The sequence below is a fragment of the Salmo salar genome, chromosome ssa13 (genome assembly GCF_905237065.1).
Source record: "Salmo salar chromosome ssa13, Ssal_v3.1, whole genome shotgun sequence".
Lineage (NCBI taxonomy): Eukaryota > Metazoa > Chordata > Actinopteri > Salmoniformes > Salmonidae > Salmo > Salmo salar.
The window spans coordinates 66,606,348-66,625,134 of record NC_059454.1 but is presented as its reverse complement, the minus strand read 5'-3'; the positions used below and the strand labels follow the sequence as shown (position 1 = coordinate 66,625,134).

At 42.6% G+C, this 18,787-nt stretch overlaps 1 protein-coding gene across 2 annotated transcripts in view; it reads right to left on the bottom strand.

Moving 5' to 3' along the window:
- LOC106567594 (RNA-binding protein Nova-1) overlaps window positions 1-13,882 on the bottom strand; it is a 39,417-nt gene extending 25,535 nt beyond the window's left edge. Inside the window, exons 1-2 of one of the 2 annotated variants that reach the window (XM_014137103.2) lie at window positions 13,810-13,882; window positions 7,235-7,378 (exon numbers count right to left, since the gene is read on the bottom strand). Coding sequence is in view for 1 of the 2 variants with exons in the window: in XM_014137104.2 (XP_013992579.1) it covers window positions 7,235-7,378; window positions 10,389-10,392 (148 nt within the window). In the remaining variant the exon portion in view is untranslated. Of the gene's footprint in view, window positions 1-7,234; window positions 7,379-10,388; window positions 10,736-13,809 lie in introns of those variants that run through there. The other variant, XM_014137104.2, reaches the window with a different exon arrangement.
- Between the last annotated feature and the right edge of the window lie 4,905 nt (window positions 13,883-18,787).

Here is an 18,787-nt window from a genome sequence, read left to right as displayed (position 1 = left end):
ATGAGTGAACAGTATGTTGTTCAAATACTGGGGTACGGGTAATTCTGTCCGTTATGGTTTAAGTAAGGATGCAATTGAATGACATAAAGGGGGCTGGGGCTGTTCGTTACGAGGCAAACATGCAAACAAAACTCTGTAGAGACGGCACAATGCCATCTAATCTGGATAAAACTTCTAAACTATTAAGAACAAATGCTATGAGAGGGAGAGAGGGGAAGAGGAAAATTGACGTAGTGAGAGAGCAGTTTGAGTACAGCTGGGGCTCGGTCACTTCCAAGGAGAGAGAGATTGAAACAGGCTATTTCTGGGCCTGTCCCCCTTACACACAATCATGCATCATTCACACCCTTCACTATCTCCAGTCATCTATGTCAGGCCACCACAGCAGGGCCCAGTCGTACAGTTCCCATTCCCATCAAGGTCTTCCCCCATTCATGGTTTCATGTCTTACAGTGCATTCAGAAAGTATTCAGACCCAATGACATTTTCCAAATGTTATGTTACATCCTTATTCTAAAATGGATTAACCCCCCCCCCCCCCGCATCAATCTACACACAATACCCCATAATGACAAAGCAAAAACATATTTTTTTTGCAAATGTATGTTTATATATATATATATATATATATATATATATATATATATATATATATATATATATATATATATAACTGATCACACTTACATAAGTATTCAGACCCTTTACTCAGTACTTTGTTGAAGCACCTTTGGCAGTGATTAGAGCCTCGAGTTTTCTTGGGTATGAAGCTACAAGCTTGGCACACATGTATTTCGGGAGTTTCGCCCAATCTTCTATGGAGATTCTCTCAAGCTTTGTCAGGTTGGATGGAGGGCATTGCTGCACAGCTATTTTCAGGTCTCTCCAATGATGTTCGATTGGGTTCAAGTCCAGGCTCTGGCTGGGCCATTCAAGGACATTCAGAATCCACTCCTGTGTTGTCTTGGCTGTATGCTTAGGGTCATTGTCCTATTGGAAGGTGAACCTTCGCCCAAGTCTGAGGTCCTGAGTGCTCTGGAGCAGGCTTTCATTAATGATCTCTCTGTACTTTCCCTCGATCCTGACATTTTTTGGTACCCCTCCCCAGATCTGTGCCTCGACACCATCCTGTCCTGGAGCTCTAATGACAATTCCTTCGACCTCATGGCTTGGTTTTTGCTCAGACATGCACTGTCAACTGTGGGACCTTATATAGACAAGTGTGTGAACCTTTCCAAATCATGTCCAATCAATTGAATTGACCACAGGTGGACTCTCAAGTATGTTCAATGGAAACATGATGCACCGGAGATCAATTTCAAGTCTCATAGCAAAGGGTCTGAATACCTATGTAAATAAGGTATTTCTGTTTTTATTTATAATAAATTTGCAAAGATTTCTAAAAACCTGTTTTTCGCTTTGTCATTATGGGGTATTGTGGGTAGACTGATAAGGGAAAAAAATATTGAATCAATTTTAGAATAAGGCTGTAACGTAACAAAATGTGGAAAAAGTCAAGGGGTCTGAATACTTTCCAAAAGCACTGTACACTGGTGGATGGGAGACTGGAGGTGGGTGGGGTTGTTCTAACCAGGGCTATCACTATTTAGCAGATTGCTGTGTGGAATGTCTGTCTGTCTGTATCCTTGTTGTGCTGTAGGTAGGGTAAGCCAAGGCACCTGCAATGTTACAGATTAAGGGGTGATCTGTGCATATTGGTATGAACATGACATGTCAACATAGGCCTCTCATAGCTCAACACAGAATGGAGATAGACCAACTGTCAAGTCTCTTCACTGACATTTGTAACCTCTCCCTGACGGAGTCTGTAATACCTACATGTTTCAAGCAGACCACCACAGTCCCTGTGCCCAAGGAAGCGAAGGTAACCTGCCTTAATGATTACCGCCCCGTAGCACTCACGTCAGTAGCCATGAAGTGCTTTGAAAGGCTGGTCATGGCTCACATCAACAGCATCCTCCCGGACACCCTAGACCCACTCCAATTCGCATACCGCCCTAACAGATCCACAGATGACGCAATCTCAATTGCACTCCACACTACCCTTTCCCACCTGGACAAAAGGAACACCTATGTGAGAATGCTGTTTATTGAACGCTGAGCTGTAGTCAACACCATAGTGCCCACGAAGCTCATCACTAAGCTAAGGACTCTGGGACTAAACACCTCCCTCTGCAACTGGATCCTGGACTTCCTGACGGGCCGCCCCCAGGTGGTAAGAGTAGGCAACAACATGTCTGCCACGCGGATCCTCAACACGGGCCCCTCAGGGGTGTGTCCCCTCCTGTACTCCCTGTTCACCTACGACTGCGTGGCCAAACCTGACTCCAACACCATCATTAAGTTTGCTGACGACACAACATTGGTAGGCCTGATCACCGACAACGATGAGACGGCCTATAGGGAGGAGGTCAGAGAACTGGCAGTGTGCTGCCAGGACAACAACCTCTCCCTCAATGTGAGAAAGACAAAGGAGCTGATCGTGGACTATATGAAAAGGCAGGCCCGAACTGGCCCCCATTAACATCGACAGTGCTGTAGTGGAGCAGGTCGAGAGTTTCAAGTTCCTTGGTGTCCACATCACAAACGAACTATCATGGTCCAAACATACCAAGACAGTTGTGAAGAGGGCACGACAAAACCTTTTCCCCCTCAGGAGAGTGAAAAGATTTGGCATGGATCCTCAGATCCTCAAAAGGTTCTACAGATGCACCATCGAGAGCATCATGACCGGTTGCATCACTGCTTGGTATGGCAACTGCTCAGCATCTGACCGCAAGGTGCTACAGAGGGTAGTGCGTACGGCCCAGTACATCACTGGGGCCAAGCTTCCTGCCATCCAGGACCTATATAATAGGTGGTGTCAAAGGAAAGCCCATAAAATTGTCAGAGACTCCAGTCACCCAAGATATAGACTGTTCTCTCTGCTACCGCACGGCAAGCGGTACCGGAGCGCCAAGTCTAGGACCAAAAGGCTCCTCAACAGCTTCTACCCCCAAGCCATAAGACTGCTGAACAATTAATAAAATCGCCACTAGACTATTTACATTGCCCCCCCCCCCCCCCTTTTGTACACTGCTGCTCCTCGCTGTTTATTATCTATGCATAGTCACTTCACCCCTACCTACATGTACAAATTACCTCAACTAACCTGTACCCCTGCACACTGACTCAGTACCGGTACCCCCTCTGTATATAGCCTTGTTATTGTTATTCTTATTGTGTTACTTTATATTATTATTTTTTACTTTAGTCTATTTGGTAAATATTTTCTTAACTCTTCTTGAACTGCACTGTTGGTTATGAGCTTGTAAGTGAGTAAGGTTTACACTTGTTGTATTCGGTGAATGTGACAAATAAAGTTTGATTTCATTTGGAAAGTCATTGCTATGGTATAGGCTACCTGTTTGTCTTTACATTTACATTTACATTTTAGTCATTTAGCAGACGCTCTTATCCAGAGCGACTTACAGTAGTGAATGCATACATTTCATACAATTTCATACATTTTTTTTTTTTTTTTTTCTTGTGCTGGCCCCCCCGTGGGAATCGAACCCACAACCCTGGTGTTGCAAACACCATGCTCTACCAACTGAGCTATTGCAGCAGAATTTACAACATGTTTGCACTAAGTTCAGTGGGGAATAAATCACGAAAGGTAGAAAGAAAATGAAGGTTACAGACTTGCGGGTAGGAACAAGGTAGTCAAAATAAAATGTCATTGATTAGCTTTGTTTCTTGTCTTTTCCTCAGTAAAAATAACGGGTGCAAACTTTGAACAGGTGCAAATGCCTCGTATATTTGGTCATATAAGTGTACATTGAATACACGCAGACATTCTGGAAGAGTTCCAGCCCATTGTGTGAGATGGTGTAGTAATTAAATTTTACTTTGGGGACCCTAGCAGCACCCAATGAAATCGCTGCCAGCACCCTCTCCCTGAACTCCTCACAACACAATGAGGGTGGGGAGGGGCAGAGCAGGTGGTGCCCTATCAACACATCCACCACCCAGCGAGAGGAAGGGGATACAAATGCACAACTGCTTCAAAGTGTGTTTTCTATGTATACTAAGTAGTAGTGTTGCACGGTATACCTCTTCTTTTTTTCTTCACTTTCGGTACTTCTGTCAAATGTGTCTCAAGTCATCTACTGGTTGAGAGAGGAACAAGTCTCATATAGCAAGAGAGCACAATGCCTGCTGCACTTACTCATTACTAGCTCTAGCCTGTCCTGAGGAACCACTACTCTCACTGCGAGTCTGGGCTGCATCACCACTTATGCTGCACAGAAGAAGAACAAACACACTTGAATAATGCAACATGGCATGTTGCAATTTTGAATATAGCAACGCGTACGCCCCGCACAGCTGAGGATCTGTCTTTCAGCCATCTATTTCCTGTGTTTGAGGGGCGCTTAATCCGCTTGTTACTTAAATCTCGCTGGATTGATTGCTTTAATTTTACTCCTGTGACTCTTTCATACTTTTGCTTGTGTCTGTCAATTTTTTCCCCATGAACGCTACGACCGCTGAAATGTTGTAATGACCTGTCAACGCTTCATCAGAGATTGAACTCACCGTCTCGACACATCACAAGAAAGAGAACAAAAAATAACTTCATTTTGATGGGTGTTCATTTTTTGTGTAATTGAAAAAAGTAATAATCTAACACAGTTGAAATGTTTATAAATTAGATGTGCCGAAATGAAAGCAACTTTCGAAAATGAGCTCTCGGATTACAGTGTGATATTACGTATCATCGATCTCGCAAACATTGTAAAGTATGTTTATGTGACTGCAGTTAGGGTAGACTGAGAAAGTGCTTGGTGGTTGCAGTCCTGTTCCTCCCTTTGCGTTAATGTATTCATATATGCAACAACAAAAAACTGGATTATAAAAATTCCAAAACTTTGGAGTATCATAATTCATTGTTCAAATGTGCATTTATTAGAATTATTTTTAACAATTTTAAAACCTTTTAACAATTTCGATGACCGTTGCTATTGAATAAATTCTGTTCACAAAAGAAAGCTTACAGCAGAAGCTAACATCAATTGACTACCCTAGTACCTTGTCTGTAATCATATGCAAACCATAATGCAAAATGCTGCTGATTGTCACCCAAAAACTTTATTCATTCACTTCATCTCCCCTACCTCACATCTCTCCCGAAATCATATTTGCTCAAACCTAGAATTTAGCGTGTGTGTGACGTCATGGGTCTTAAAGAGACAGCACGCACTTTTACAAAAGAAGAGATTGCTTCTTCTATGCAAATAATAAAATAAGCCCCAAATGGAAGGTAAACAGTTTTTCATCTGTAGCCTAATGAATTCAGCCAAAGCAAGCTCAATAACTCATTGCATGCACACACTCCTATTGAATATGTATTCACCTGTATTGTAAATAGGCCTAGGCTACATCTTGATTCACCCAGTTTATCAATAGATTAGAGATTGACCATTCAAATAAATTGCATGCTTGTATAATTGTTTTCTTAATGCATCCATTTAAACATCTACAATTTAAAATGTAATGATATTGAACTCAAAAGAACTGTCTGGATAGAGTGCCATTCTGTGACTGGCTAATACGCCTTCTTTTTTCCCTTGGTATCGTTTTGCTATAATTTTGGTATCGAGCATTGTGATGCTGAACCTGGTATCGATATCAAAGTCAAAATTCTGATATCGTGACAATACTACAAAGTAGTGCTGCTGCATTGTATGCAAAAGTAAGCCATTACTAGAGTTCATTTTCAGCGTGTCATGGTGACGATCGATGAATCCAGTTTTTCAGTGCAGTAGTGGGAACAGGAGATACACTAAAAAGGAAATATTATTGTACTTCTATTCTTTGCCAAGGTTCAATAATTATTGGTAACACTTTATATATGGATAGTCAATCTGTAGATGCTCTACAGGCTATCTACTAACACTAACCTTAACCCTTATCCTAACCCTAAACTTAACCCTAACCCTAGCCCGTATTCTAAACCTAACCCTAACCTTAGCAAGCAGTTGCTTATCAACAGATAGTTTGTTGAGAGTATGACAATCTGTAGAGCATCTACAGATGGACTATCCAAATAAAGTGTGACCTAATATTTTGCCAAGGTTTAGTCCAAGCGCAGTATATCACAACTTCCACGTGTCAGAACATAGCCCATATTTTAGCCATATTGCCATTTTTGTTCAATCAGTTAGAGAGGTGAGCCAGCAAGTTTTGTCAGTTCTAATCCAGTGTCCGACAAGACAAAATCTGTCTGGAAGTGACCTGGCAACTGGAAGGTTGCTGGTGTCAATTCCTAGATGCCATTACCTGCTGTTGTGCCCTTGAGCAAGGCACATAACCCCCCCACAACAACAGGTGCCCAGTGTGGCAGCCCCCTGCACCTCTCCAAAAACCTGTATGTGTGTCTTTCGGAGGGGTTGGGTTAAACGCGGAAGTCAAATTTGTGTGCAATTGGCTAATAAAGTAATCTTAATCTTAATCAACAGCGAGCCACACGACACACCTGTTATTTTCCAGAAGGTTGAAGCTTCCTCAGCCATGAAGGACAAACGCATACTCTTTACTGCGGCTCTCACATTTCCTGCTCCGAAGACAAGACGCTTCAGCACCAACCAGAGAGTGCAGTGACCTCCATCAGTGTGGGGTCATTGGGAAAACATAAGCATCTTTTTCCATGTTGACATGTTTTTAAGAACAAGGCCCTATTGGGCAACTACTGCTTTCAGTGTACCTTACATGTCCTCGACATTGGATAATGTGCTCTCTCCATCTTGGAGTAAAATGGCAGCCAGGCAGCTAAGCGGGGAATTGATTAAACGCAGTCTTTGCATTGTAGCAGAATGAAGAATGATAGTACTTCTGGGGACTACAGACTTTTCACAGAAATTGGATCAGCTCCCTGTTAAGAGCACAGCCAAATTGAAAGAGCAGTTGCTTGTATCTATAAATGCTATTCCTGAGTCAGAAGCAGCTGTAGCATCTGAATAGGTCTTTTGTCTGTGTAAAAATACTGTGCATTTGGAAGGCTGGATCAAACTCATTGGGCTCCCCAGATGGAATTCAAACTGCAGCGTAACCAACAAATAACGTCTTGTACTAAACTTGAATTGAGAGAGTCCGATGATTTTGGGGGCTCTTACTTGGGTGTGCGCCTTTATATTTGGATAATTTGATCAGGGACAAAGTGGGATCCAATTACCTGGGTAGAAGTCTTTGGATTTGGACAGCTTGATGGTGGCGCCCGTCTCTTTCTGCAGCTGTACGATGGTCTGGCCGCCCTTGCCAATTATGGAGCCGGCCGCATAGCTGGGGATCAGCACCTTCAGGAAGTACTCACCCTCCTCTGGAAGGACATAGAGAAAGAGAGAGACGAACAGACAGGAGAGGGTCAGAGCTAGTAAAGAAGCTGTAGTTTACACACATATACACCATACTGCAAGTAACCCAGCCACCTCAGCTGATACATGCCTTTGGCTCCATTCACTCTGGCTCCATTCAATCATTCTCAATAGGAACATGTAAGCGTCAGATCAGATGCAAACAGTTGAATAGGTAGCTAGCCACATATATTCTTGTGCGACTGACACTTTGGTAGGAAGGTATCTAGAGGTATTTTTTATTTCGGAGTGTGATTCTTTTGTAGCCTCTAGTCCCATATTTCATCAGAGTTTGGTGACACGTTCTGTGTTCTGTCCCAGATATCCTGTGGAGTAAATGCTGACCTCCTTTCCAGTTTGCAGAGGTCTAATTTTAACTGTTTTCAAGGAGTTTTAGTATCCTTTATCAGAATCTTCTGACAAAATATCTAATTCATGGTTCAATCTAAGCCAACTCCTACAATGTAAAAAATAAAAATAATTATAATCACTATCTGAGAGACAAAGGGGAGCATAAACATCATCGGAATGGTGAAAATTATAGGATGTATTAACATTACTCAGAATATTACTCCCACATGACTATGTCGAAACATATAAATCATATGCTTGCGGTGTTTGAAATCCAACCCATTGTGATCCAGAGTAATAACTGTTAGAAATGCTAGCATAAGGAAACGAAATCCCACCTGATTTGTTCAAATTGGATACTGCCAAAAAGACAGACTCAATCTCCTCCCGTTTAAAAGGGGGTTCAGTGGCTTACAACACTGTCTTGTATCAGTCAGTGATTGATATCATGTCAGCTCAAAGAATTCACCGATCAAACCTTCTGTTCTTCATCCTTTTAATCGAGAATGTTCCACTCCACATACTGGCTAATGAAGAAGATTTAATCATCACCCAGGTGAGCAGTGTGTGTCACTCCAAACAAATCCAGATTGGGTAGCAATTGGGTAGAGCAATCAACTCAATGTTGGGATTGGACTCTGTGCCAATTACTGCGAATACCAACCCAAAGATGGTGGATTGGTCAGAGTTCCGGTCTGCTTAAGGGGTGGCTCTCCCATAGATACCAATGCAATAGCAGCTGGGTCTGGTCTGCTTAGTTCATTAACTGTAGATTAACCATAAAAAAAATTGCAACTGGGATGTCTCACTTCCTCTTCCGTCTCTGTACCAACCAACACCTGGTTGTGCTATTCCAGACATAAGTAATCAACATGGGAGACAGACATGCGATCAATATATGAACCTGTGAGAAAAATGACTACTCAATGTCACCCCAGAAATCAGTTAGATAATAATAGCCTAAATCATTCTTCAAACATCTGTGCTGGTACGGCCAAAAAAGTATCTAGTATGGTTTTCAGATATCAACTACTAGTTTTAACATTCCTTTTTCAATGAATGACTTCAATTTGGGACTTCTTCAATGCAAGGGTGACGTCACTCTGTCAAGAACGTACATTCAAAGAACTGTTTATATCAGTATACAAACGTTTTTTTTAATACAGACCAGCACAAAAAAATATAATGACGATATCAAGTCGTAGTTGTTCGTTTTAATGGTGATTTTGGTTGACAACGCCAAGATGCGTGTTTGCCTGTGTCGTCGTTGTATAGCTTCATGCAGGGGGATAGATTTGCAGGCTCGTCCAGGGAAGATGGATGGATGGAGGTCTGCACACATCGATGTCACTGTTCTAAGACTGACCTTCTGTTTGCCTCTTAAATGGGCTCATTAGATCCTGATCACAATGAATGTGGCACTGTGACATCTAGGGATTTCAGTCACTCTACGTGTCAGCTCTCTACTGATTCTTTTAACATGCCACTCATGTTCCATTTGGATTTTGATAGGTCTCTCAATAAAGTCATGACACGTTGATATCTAAAATCCAAAGTCAATTCTGTTAACGCAGACTAAAAGACCTTCCTTACTGGTCACACATTAGACTACTAGAACCAACATTTATATGAAAATTCATACCACCTTCACATGTCTAGTCCGTCAACACATTTATATTGTAAATCACACCGATAAATGATAGAGCCTTTCTGAGAACATCTATTAGTCCTTCAATCGGAAAGAAACCATTATGACAATCTGACACAAACCATACTCCTTTAGCCAAGGCCCTTTTTCTGCTTGGATTTCTGCTTTTTACTCCATTAATCTTCCCCTTTCAGAGAAAAAAGTTTTCCCTTCCAGGGGAAAAAAAAGAATAGATGACCTTGATGAAAAAGTAAAAACCATGGCTTAGACATTGACATTGTCTTCATGGAAGTACAGACTTTTCTACTGTCAGTCAGAGGACACATGTTATTACAACTCTCCACACAGGATAAACTGAACAATAGGAATGGAAATGTCCTCTATTAGACCTGTGTTGGCAGGGGTGCACAAGTTCCCGTTTCTGTGTCTTAAAACCAGGGTGAACCCAGCAGGGGAGAGCATGCCACTGAGATTCACTCCATTGCCCTCACAGGCAGCGTTTGCAGTCATTAGTCAATAATTAATTTCGTCCTAGCGTCTGAAAAATCACACTAACAGGTTTCAATGGCGTCATGTAGTAGAGTAAACATGGCAATCTGTTGCTGCAATCCGTCAGGGGAATAGGAGCAGTATGGGGCAGGTCGGGAAGCTAAGCCAGTCGGGGCTGTTGAGTTCAAACCCCATGCATCCAATACTGGAGGGATGGCTTGAAGGAGAGACACGGACACTGAGCCAAACGTGTTTAGTGAAGTCATTCAAGGGGGGTGGGTCAGGAGGAAATGCCTTGTGACCACCCCCCCACTCCCTCCAAATACCCACTCTGCATGTCAATGGACCAACCTGGCGCTGACAGGCAGCAAGAACGATGGAACAAAATGGTCAATAATGAGCAGAATAGATTTTACGTAGTCAAGTATAAAGAGTTGAGTGTGATAAATGAATTCAACAAGTCATGACAAAAACAGTTTGGCTCTTACCCATTCTGAGATCTGCTGGTAAAATCCTCTGTCAGATCGCCATCAATACCGGGGTACAATCTTGTAAGGGTACCTTAACGTTAGGCTAGTCATAGGTGCAATGGTGGCGTTGAGGAATGCGGCCAGTCAACCTTTTTCACAGAGGTCTAATACATCAGTGGGTGTAAAAAAAAGATTTCACCGCAACATCCAAGCCATGCCTGCAGCTGGCCAGAGCCTCAATTGTATGAGAAAATGCTAATGCAGGCTCTCAGTATTTTCAGTGAAAGACGCCACGCATTGTTCAAGCCTGCACCGGTTTGAAGGGGGGGGGGGTCTTCCCTGCCGCATCACCCTTTTCACTGCTCTCATCCATATTCATCGAGTGGCCTGTCCGTCTGCAGCAGCGTGGCGACTGACACCTGCCCTGGCCAATCGGCAGTCTCCTCCCTAGCACGTCATTCCCCAACCACCCCCCACAATGCCTGTCCCCCCCAAAAATATTTTCTTCCACACTCCGCCTCTTTTGACGCAGCACTATAAAGCATAGCGACCCATTCACTTTCTGTTTCCGTGAAAAATGACAAACTGGTTTGTGCATTTCATTGGAGAGAACGTGGGGTGACCTTGAGCGATAGCTGAAAAGGTGTGTGGATGTGGTGAGTGGAGGAGGAGAGGACTGATCTGATAGTGTGTGCTGTACACCCCATCTCATCCACCCCTCTTCCCTCAGACGGCCATGTTTGAATGGGAGGGGGGCCCTCATCAACCACTGCAAATGGCAGTGCCGCAGAATGGTGGAGGGGGGAAGGGATGGGGGGCAACGAAGCCAATCACTACGTCTATAAATCTTGTAGACTATAGAGCGAGGTATCCTACGTGTGTGTGTGTGTGTGTGTGTGTGTGTGTGTGTGTGTGTGTGTGAGACTTTGTGTATCTATGTGAGAGAGAGTCTGTGTGTGTGAGGGGAGGGGGTTGGCTCCGCTCAATAGTAATTTCCAGGGAACCTCTAGAAACACTAGTACCACTTGCATAATCTCTTTGTTCCTTTTCTAGATTAATTTCCAATGTATTTAAATCACAGAGTAAACTGAAGTAATAACTGAGGCACATAAGCATCTGGGCAAACGTCTTACTGTAAATTCTACCGATGAACCGTTCATTGTGTCACCCGGACTCACTGGTGTACATAAGCATTGTCTCTCTGTAGGCTCCCTCCTCTCTTCCTCTGCCACCTGGCAAATTCATAGTCCGCTCACGTCACATCTCTCTGCAAGGGCACCTGTGTCCTTCTCACAAAAAATACCACCAGCTCACATTCCTGTGCCAACCTTTCCATTAGCAACATTACCATATCATACATAATCCTTCAACTACACAGGCTTAGGAAAGGCACCCGAGCCAGTAAAAGGGGCTCGGGACATGGGAAATTACAGGCTAAATTAGCATGAGCGATGAATGAAAGACGAGAGGGGTGTTGCTGATAAAAGAAGCAATAGGCTACCTCTTCCTTGAGTTGGGCAGTAATTCGCCAGCAATCCTAAATGCACAATAGGCACACGGCAGTAAAAAAACCAGCAGCGCCTTACTCCTTTGTTATGGTAACTGCCAGTCATGTTAATGATGAACAGGAATGATGTAATCAATATCAGACACAATTTGTAATGTAATGACCACGATGGCTGAGAATCATCAAGCAATGTCACCAGAAAAATACTTATTACATATGTATTATATACAGTGCCCTCAGAAAGTATTCACACCCCTTCACTTTTTCCAAAGTTTGTTGTTGTAACCCGAATTTAAAATGGATTAAATTCAGATTTTGTGTCACTGGCTACACACAATACCCCATAACGTCAAGGTGGAATTATGTTTTTAGAGATTTGTACAAATTAATAAAAAAATGAAAAGCTGAAATGTCTTGAGTTAATAAGTATTCAACCTGGGGCAGCAGGTAGCCTAGTGGTTAGAGTGTTGGGCCAGTAACCGAAAGGTTGCTAGATCAAATCCCTGAGCTGACAAGGTTAAAATCTGTTGTTCTGCCCCTGAACAAGGCAGTTAACCCACTGTTCCTAGCCTGTCATTGTAAATAAGAATTTGTTCTTAACTGACTTGCCCAGTTAAATAAAAACCCATGTGTTATGGCAAGCCAAATAAGTTCAGGAGTACAAATGTGTTGCATGGATTCACTCTGTGTACAATAATAGTGTTTAACATGATTTTTGAATGACTATGTCATCTCTGTACCCCACACATATATATATATATAATTATAAGGACCCTCAGTCAAGCAGTTAATTTCAAACACAGATTCAACCAGGGAGGTTTTCCAATGCCTCACAAAGAAGGGCACCTACTGGTAGATGGGTAAAATATATTTTTTAAAGCAGACATTGAATATCCCTTTGAGCTTGGTGTAATTAATAATTACACTTTGGATGGTGTATCAATACACCCAGTCACTACAAAGATACAGGCATCCTTAAATGTGGAAGATACATTTCAGTTGAATGCATTCAGTTGTACAACTGACTAGGTATCCCCCTTTCCAACTCAGTTGCCGGAGAGTAACGAAACAACTCAGGGATTTCACCATGAGACCAATGGTGACTTTAAAACAGTTACAAAGTTTAATGGCTGTGAAAGGAGGAAACTGAGGATGGATCAACAACATTGTAGTTACTCCACCATAAATAACAGAGTGAAAAGAAGAAAGCCTGTACAGAATACAAATATTCCTAAATTTGAATCCTGTTTGCAATAAGAGACAAAAGTAAAACTGCAAACAAATTGGCAAAGAAATTAACTATGTCCTGAATACAAATAGTTATTTGGGGCAAATCCAACACAACACATCACTGAGTACCACTCTTCATATTTTCAAGCATATTGGATATGGATGAAAAGAAATGAAAGGACATGGTTTGTGACACAACGTTCATCCTCTTAGGACAAGTTCCCTCCAAGCTATGGTGATCATCTACCTCTAGAAAATGATTACATTGCTGCATTAGAGAACATTATTTCTTCAAGTTGAGTTAATCACATACTTTTTATTATGGCAGTGCAAGAGATGATTGACAACATTATATATTCCCTGCAGTCCGGGGATGGCACATGTTGAATAAATTTGTCCTACCAAATGAGGATTGGAACGGTCCCCCATCTGAACTGCCCAAATGGTCATCATGGGGGACACCTTCCAGGGGATGATGGCTATCCATGATCCAGGTCAACAAGTAGTGTTTAACATGATTTGCGAGGATTGGAACGGTCCCCCATTTGAACTGTCCAAATGAGCTGATGAGCTGGGGTACTTGTTGACCTGGATCATTGATAGCCAGCAAATGGTCATCATGGTATCCCCCATGATGACCATTTGCTGGCTATCAATGATCCAGGTCAACAAGTACCCCAGCTCATCTGTCTCTGGTCTTACCAGTCTTGATATGCTCCCTACGAGCAACAGCACTTGTCTTCTTTAAGTAGATTATTATGTTTTTCCTCAGGACCTTAGAAAGACAAAACAATATAGAAATGACATTAGTAATTATGTATGATATTGTTTGTGTTACATTTCTGTGACACAAATACATTTAAGAGCCACTGTGTTGTTACACATTTCATTCTGTACGGAGCAGACATGGAGAGAAGAGAGAACACGCACATCGAGAGGGATTAGAAAGCTGTTGCTTCGCGAGCCTGAAAATACATCATTTAAGTGATTGATAGTTGGTATTCAGTAGTCATAAAAGTATGCCTTATCTACATTAAATGCACTATGCATTATGTGGGTTTAATGCTGTAACACTGCATAACAAAATTAATAAAAGTCCCATGATCGTAGTTACTGCCCATTACTGCTTATCACTTCATTTATTCACATTACTTTAATTTAATAAAATATTTGTTTTATTTTATTACTTTTACTTCATTCCAAGTCATTACCTCATCTCTACAGAGCTGCTGCCTATGCTGTCTGACAAAATCACTATTTTAGTAGTTCTTCAAAGTAAATAAGGCATACTTTTATAACTACTGAATACCAACTATCAATCACTTAGATTATGTATTTTCAGGCTCGCGAAGCAACTGTTTCTAATCCATCTCGATGTGCATCTTCTCTCTATGTCTGTTCAATACAGACCGGACAAGTTTAAGCAAGCGCACAATCGATTATGGTCATTATAGTTATTTACCTCATTTTCTGCACTAAACTATGTAGAATATTGGTCTGTTGGAAACTACAACTCCCTACTACATCGCACAGTTCAGGCTTGATCTAATTTACCTCTACTGAACCTGCACATTGAGCTCACAGAAGAAAAAAAAACGAAATGGAATTCAAATAATTGAACCAACGTCAGTCAATTAGCTGTTTAAAAACCAAAAAATAACCAACATTTCAGTTCATCGCTCAGCACTAGTAATTACAAACAAGCGTGAAAATGTGTTGCACCGAGTTGTGGCTGAACGATGACATTAAGAACATACAGTTGGCGGGTTATACACTCTATCAGCAGGATAGAACAGCAGCCTCTAGGTAAGACATGGTGCGGGGGCCTATGCATACATGTAAACAACAGCTGGTGCACGATATCTAAGGAAGTCTCGAGGTTTTGCTTGCCTGAGGTAGAGTATCTCATGATAAACTGTAGACCACACTATCGACTTAGAGAGTTTTCATCTGTATTTTTCGTAGCTGTCTACATAGCACCACAGACCGATGCTGGCACTAAAACCACACTCAATGAGCTGTATTCCGCCATAAGCAAACAGAAAAACACTCATCCAGAGGTGGCGCTCCTAGTGGCCGGGGACATTAATGCAGGGGGAAACTTAAATCCATGTTACCAAATTTCTATCAGCATGTTAAATGTGCAACCAGAGGGAAATCAAATCTAGACCACCATTACTCCACACACAGAGACACGTACAAAGCTCTCCCTCGCCCTCCATTTGGCAAATCCGATAATAATTATATCCTTCTGATTCCTGCTTACAAGCAACAATTAAAGCAGGAAGCACCAATGACTCGGTCCATAAAAAGTGGTAAGATAAAGCAGATGCTAAACTACAAGACTGTTTTGCTATCACAGACTGGAATATGTTCCAGGGTTCTTCCGATGGCATTGAGGAGTACACCACATCAGTCACTGGCGTTATCAATAAGTGCATCGAGGACGTCATCCCCACAGTGACTGTACGTGCATACCCCAACCATAAGCCATGGATTACAGGCAACATTCGCACTGAGCTAAAGGGTAGAGCTGCTGCTTTCAAGGAGCGGGACTCTAACCCGGGAGCTTATAAGAAATCCCGCTATGCCCTCCGACGAACCATCAAACAGCCAAAGCGTCAATACAGGACTAAGATCGAATCGTACTACACTGGCTCCAACGCTCGTCGGATGTGTCAGGGCTTGAAAACTATTTACAGACTACAAAGGAAAGCATAGCCGAGAGCTGCCAAGTGACACGCGCCTACCAGACGAGCTAAATAACTATGCTCGCTTCGAGGCAAGTAACACTGAAACATGCATGAGAGCATCAGCTGTTCCGGACGACTGTGTGATCAAGCTCTCCGCAGCCGATGTGAGTAAGACCTTTAACAGGTCAACATCCACAAGGCCGCAGGCCCAGACGGATTACCAGGACGTGTACTCCGAGCATGCGCTGACCAACTGGCAAGTGTCTTCACTGACATTTTCAACCTCTCCCTGTCTGAGTCTGTAATACCAACATGTTTCAAACAGAACACCATAGTCCCTGTGCCCAAGAACACTAAGGTAACCTGCCTAAATGACTACCAACAAATAGCACTCACGTCTGTAGCCATGAAATGCTTTGAAAGGCTGGTAAATGGCTCACATCAACACCATTATTCCAGAAACCCTAGACCCACTCCAATTTGCATACCGCACCAACAGATCCACAGATGATGCAATCTCTATTGCACTCCACACTGCCCTTTCCCACCTGAACAAAAGGAACATCTAAGTGAGAATGCTATTCATTGACTACAGCTCAGCCTTCAACACCATAGTGCACTCAAAGCTCATCACGAAGCTAAGGACCCTGGGACTAAACACCTCCCTCTGCAACTGGATGCTGGGCTTCCTGACGGGCCGCCCCCAGGTGGCAAAGGTAGGTAACAACACATCCACCACGCTGATCCTCAACACGGGGGCCCCCCAGGGGTACGTACTCAGTCCCCTCCTGTACTCCCTGTTCACTCATGACTGCACGGCCAGGCAAGAGTCCAACACCATCATTAAGTTTGCTGATGACACAACAGTGGTAGGTCTGATCACAGACAACGATGAGACAGCCTATAGGGAGGAGGTCAGAGACCTGACCGTTTGCTACCAGGACAACAACCTCTCCCTCAACGTGATCAAGACAAAGGAGATGATTGTGGACTACAGGAAAAGGAGGACCGAGCACGCCCCGATTCTCATCAACGGGGCTGTAGTGGAGCAGGTTGACAGCTTCAATTTCCTTGGTGTCCACATCCCCAACAAACTAACATGGTCCAAGCACACCAAGACAGTCGTGAAGAGGGCACAATAAAACCTATTCCCCCTCAGGAGACTGAAAAGATTTGGCATGGGTCCTCAGATCCTCAAAAGGTTTTACAGCTGCACCATCGAGAGCATCCTGACGGGTTGCATCACTGCCTGGTATGGCAACTGCTCGGCCTCCAATCGCAAGGCACTACAAAGGGTAGAGTACAGTACATCACCGGGGCTAAGCTTCCTGCCATCCAGGATCTTTCTAGAAGGCAGTGTCAGAGAAAGAACCCTAAAAATGTTCAAAGACTACAGCCCCCCTAGTCATAGACTGTTCTCTCTGCTACCGCATGGCAAGCGGTACCGGAGTGCCAAGTCTAGGTCAAAGAGTTTTCTAAACAGCTTCTACCCGCAAGCCATAGGAGTCCTGAACAGCAAATCCACGCTGCTGCTACTCTCTGTTTATTATTGATGCATAGTCGCTATAATAACTCTTTTTACATGTACATATTACCTCAATTACCTCGACATCGGTGCCCCAGCACATTGACTCTGTACCGGTACCCCCTGTATATAGCCCTGCAATTGTTATTTACTGCTGCTCTTTAATTATTTGTTATTCTTATCTCTTACTTTTTTTGGGGGGGGGGGGTGTATTTTCGTAAAACTGCGTTGTTGGTTAAGGGCTTGCAAGTAAGAATTTCACTGTAAGGTCTACACCTGTTGTATTCAGCACATGTGACAAATACAATTTGATTTGAAATGTGATCTTTCACCGTTCTACCTACCAGAGATTTACCCTGATGTTGCAGATATCAAGAATGATGCTTACGGTGACCAAATATCATCAGAGGAATTTTCATACTGAATGGATGGGGAATCCATTTAGACAACAGCTGAGAAGTGATGCAATACCATCGTTTTGTCCCTTCACAACAAAACGGAAGCTTGTCGATTATTGGTAACATAGCGTTATCCGGTCGAAGTAAATTAGATAGCAAAAGTTACAGTTCTGTATTGAACCCTGAAAACCATTAGCTAATCATATAGCTAGCTATCTTTTGAATATACATGTTTAATACATTTTGCCTATGCCTTGGTAGGTCACCACTATAGTGGTAGCTACCTTCAGCAGAGTAAACATGCTTGTCTGTTCGTTCTATCTTTGACTAATGTTAACAAATAACAGTAACTCAATCAGGTAGCAATCTATTTCACCCTTTTCTGGAAAACACTCCGTTACTAAAAATAGATTTGTCAATATAGCTAACTCACTCTCTGTGTGTTGGTAGTAATGATGAATGTGTATAAATTGTCTATGGTTGGTTCGTTTATTCTCAGCTGTTATGGGGCACAACAAGATTTTGGGACAAAAATCAGCAAGGGACACTGAAAAGGTATAAAATCAAGACTACAACAGTAATGACACAACCACCTCATTCTCTTTGCAGATTGTTGTGGTGTTTTGGTTATGCTTAGAGACAGTACATGTATTGTTATGTATGAGAACAATTGAAAGGTACCATTTCTCCTCAATCTCCCATACACAACAATACATACTGTGTAAGAACTGCCCTCCTAAGACTTTTCACACCTTCTGCAGCCCCCCAGCCCATTCACTTTGTTGACTGATCTTTCTTCTCAAAAGCAATTCCCAATGTCCCTCATTGTCCCTTAACAATACACTAGTCTGTCTCTAAACACTTAGCTCCCAATCAGTTGACACCTTTACCAACAAAGGCATGTTGACCTACGTCCCTTCCACAAAAAGTATAACAACTCAACCATGTCTTTCCAAGGTCCAAACAGTTGGTGGTATCACATTTTAGGGAAGACCCAGATGCAGACAGTGTCGAAGTAACTAAAGTGTATTACTAGAACAGGTGGCCGGCAAACAACAGGTCAA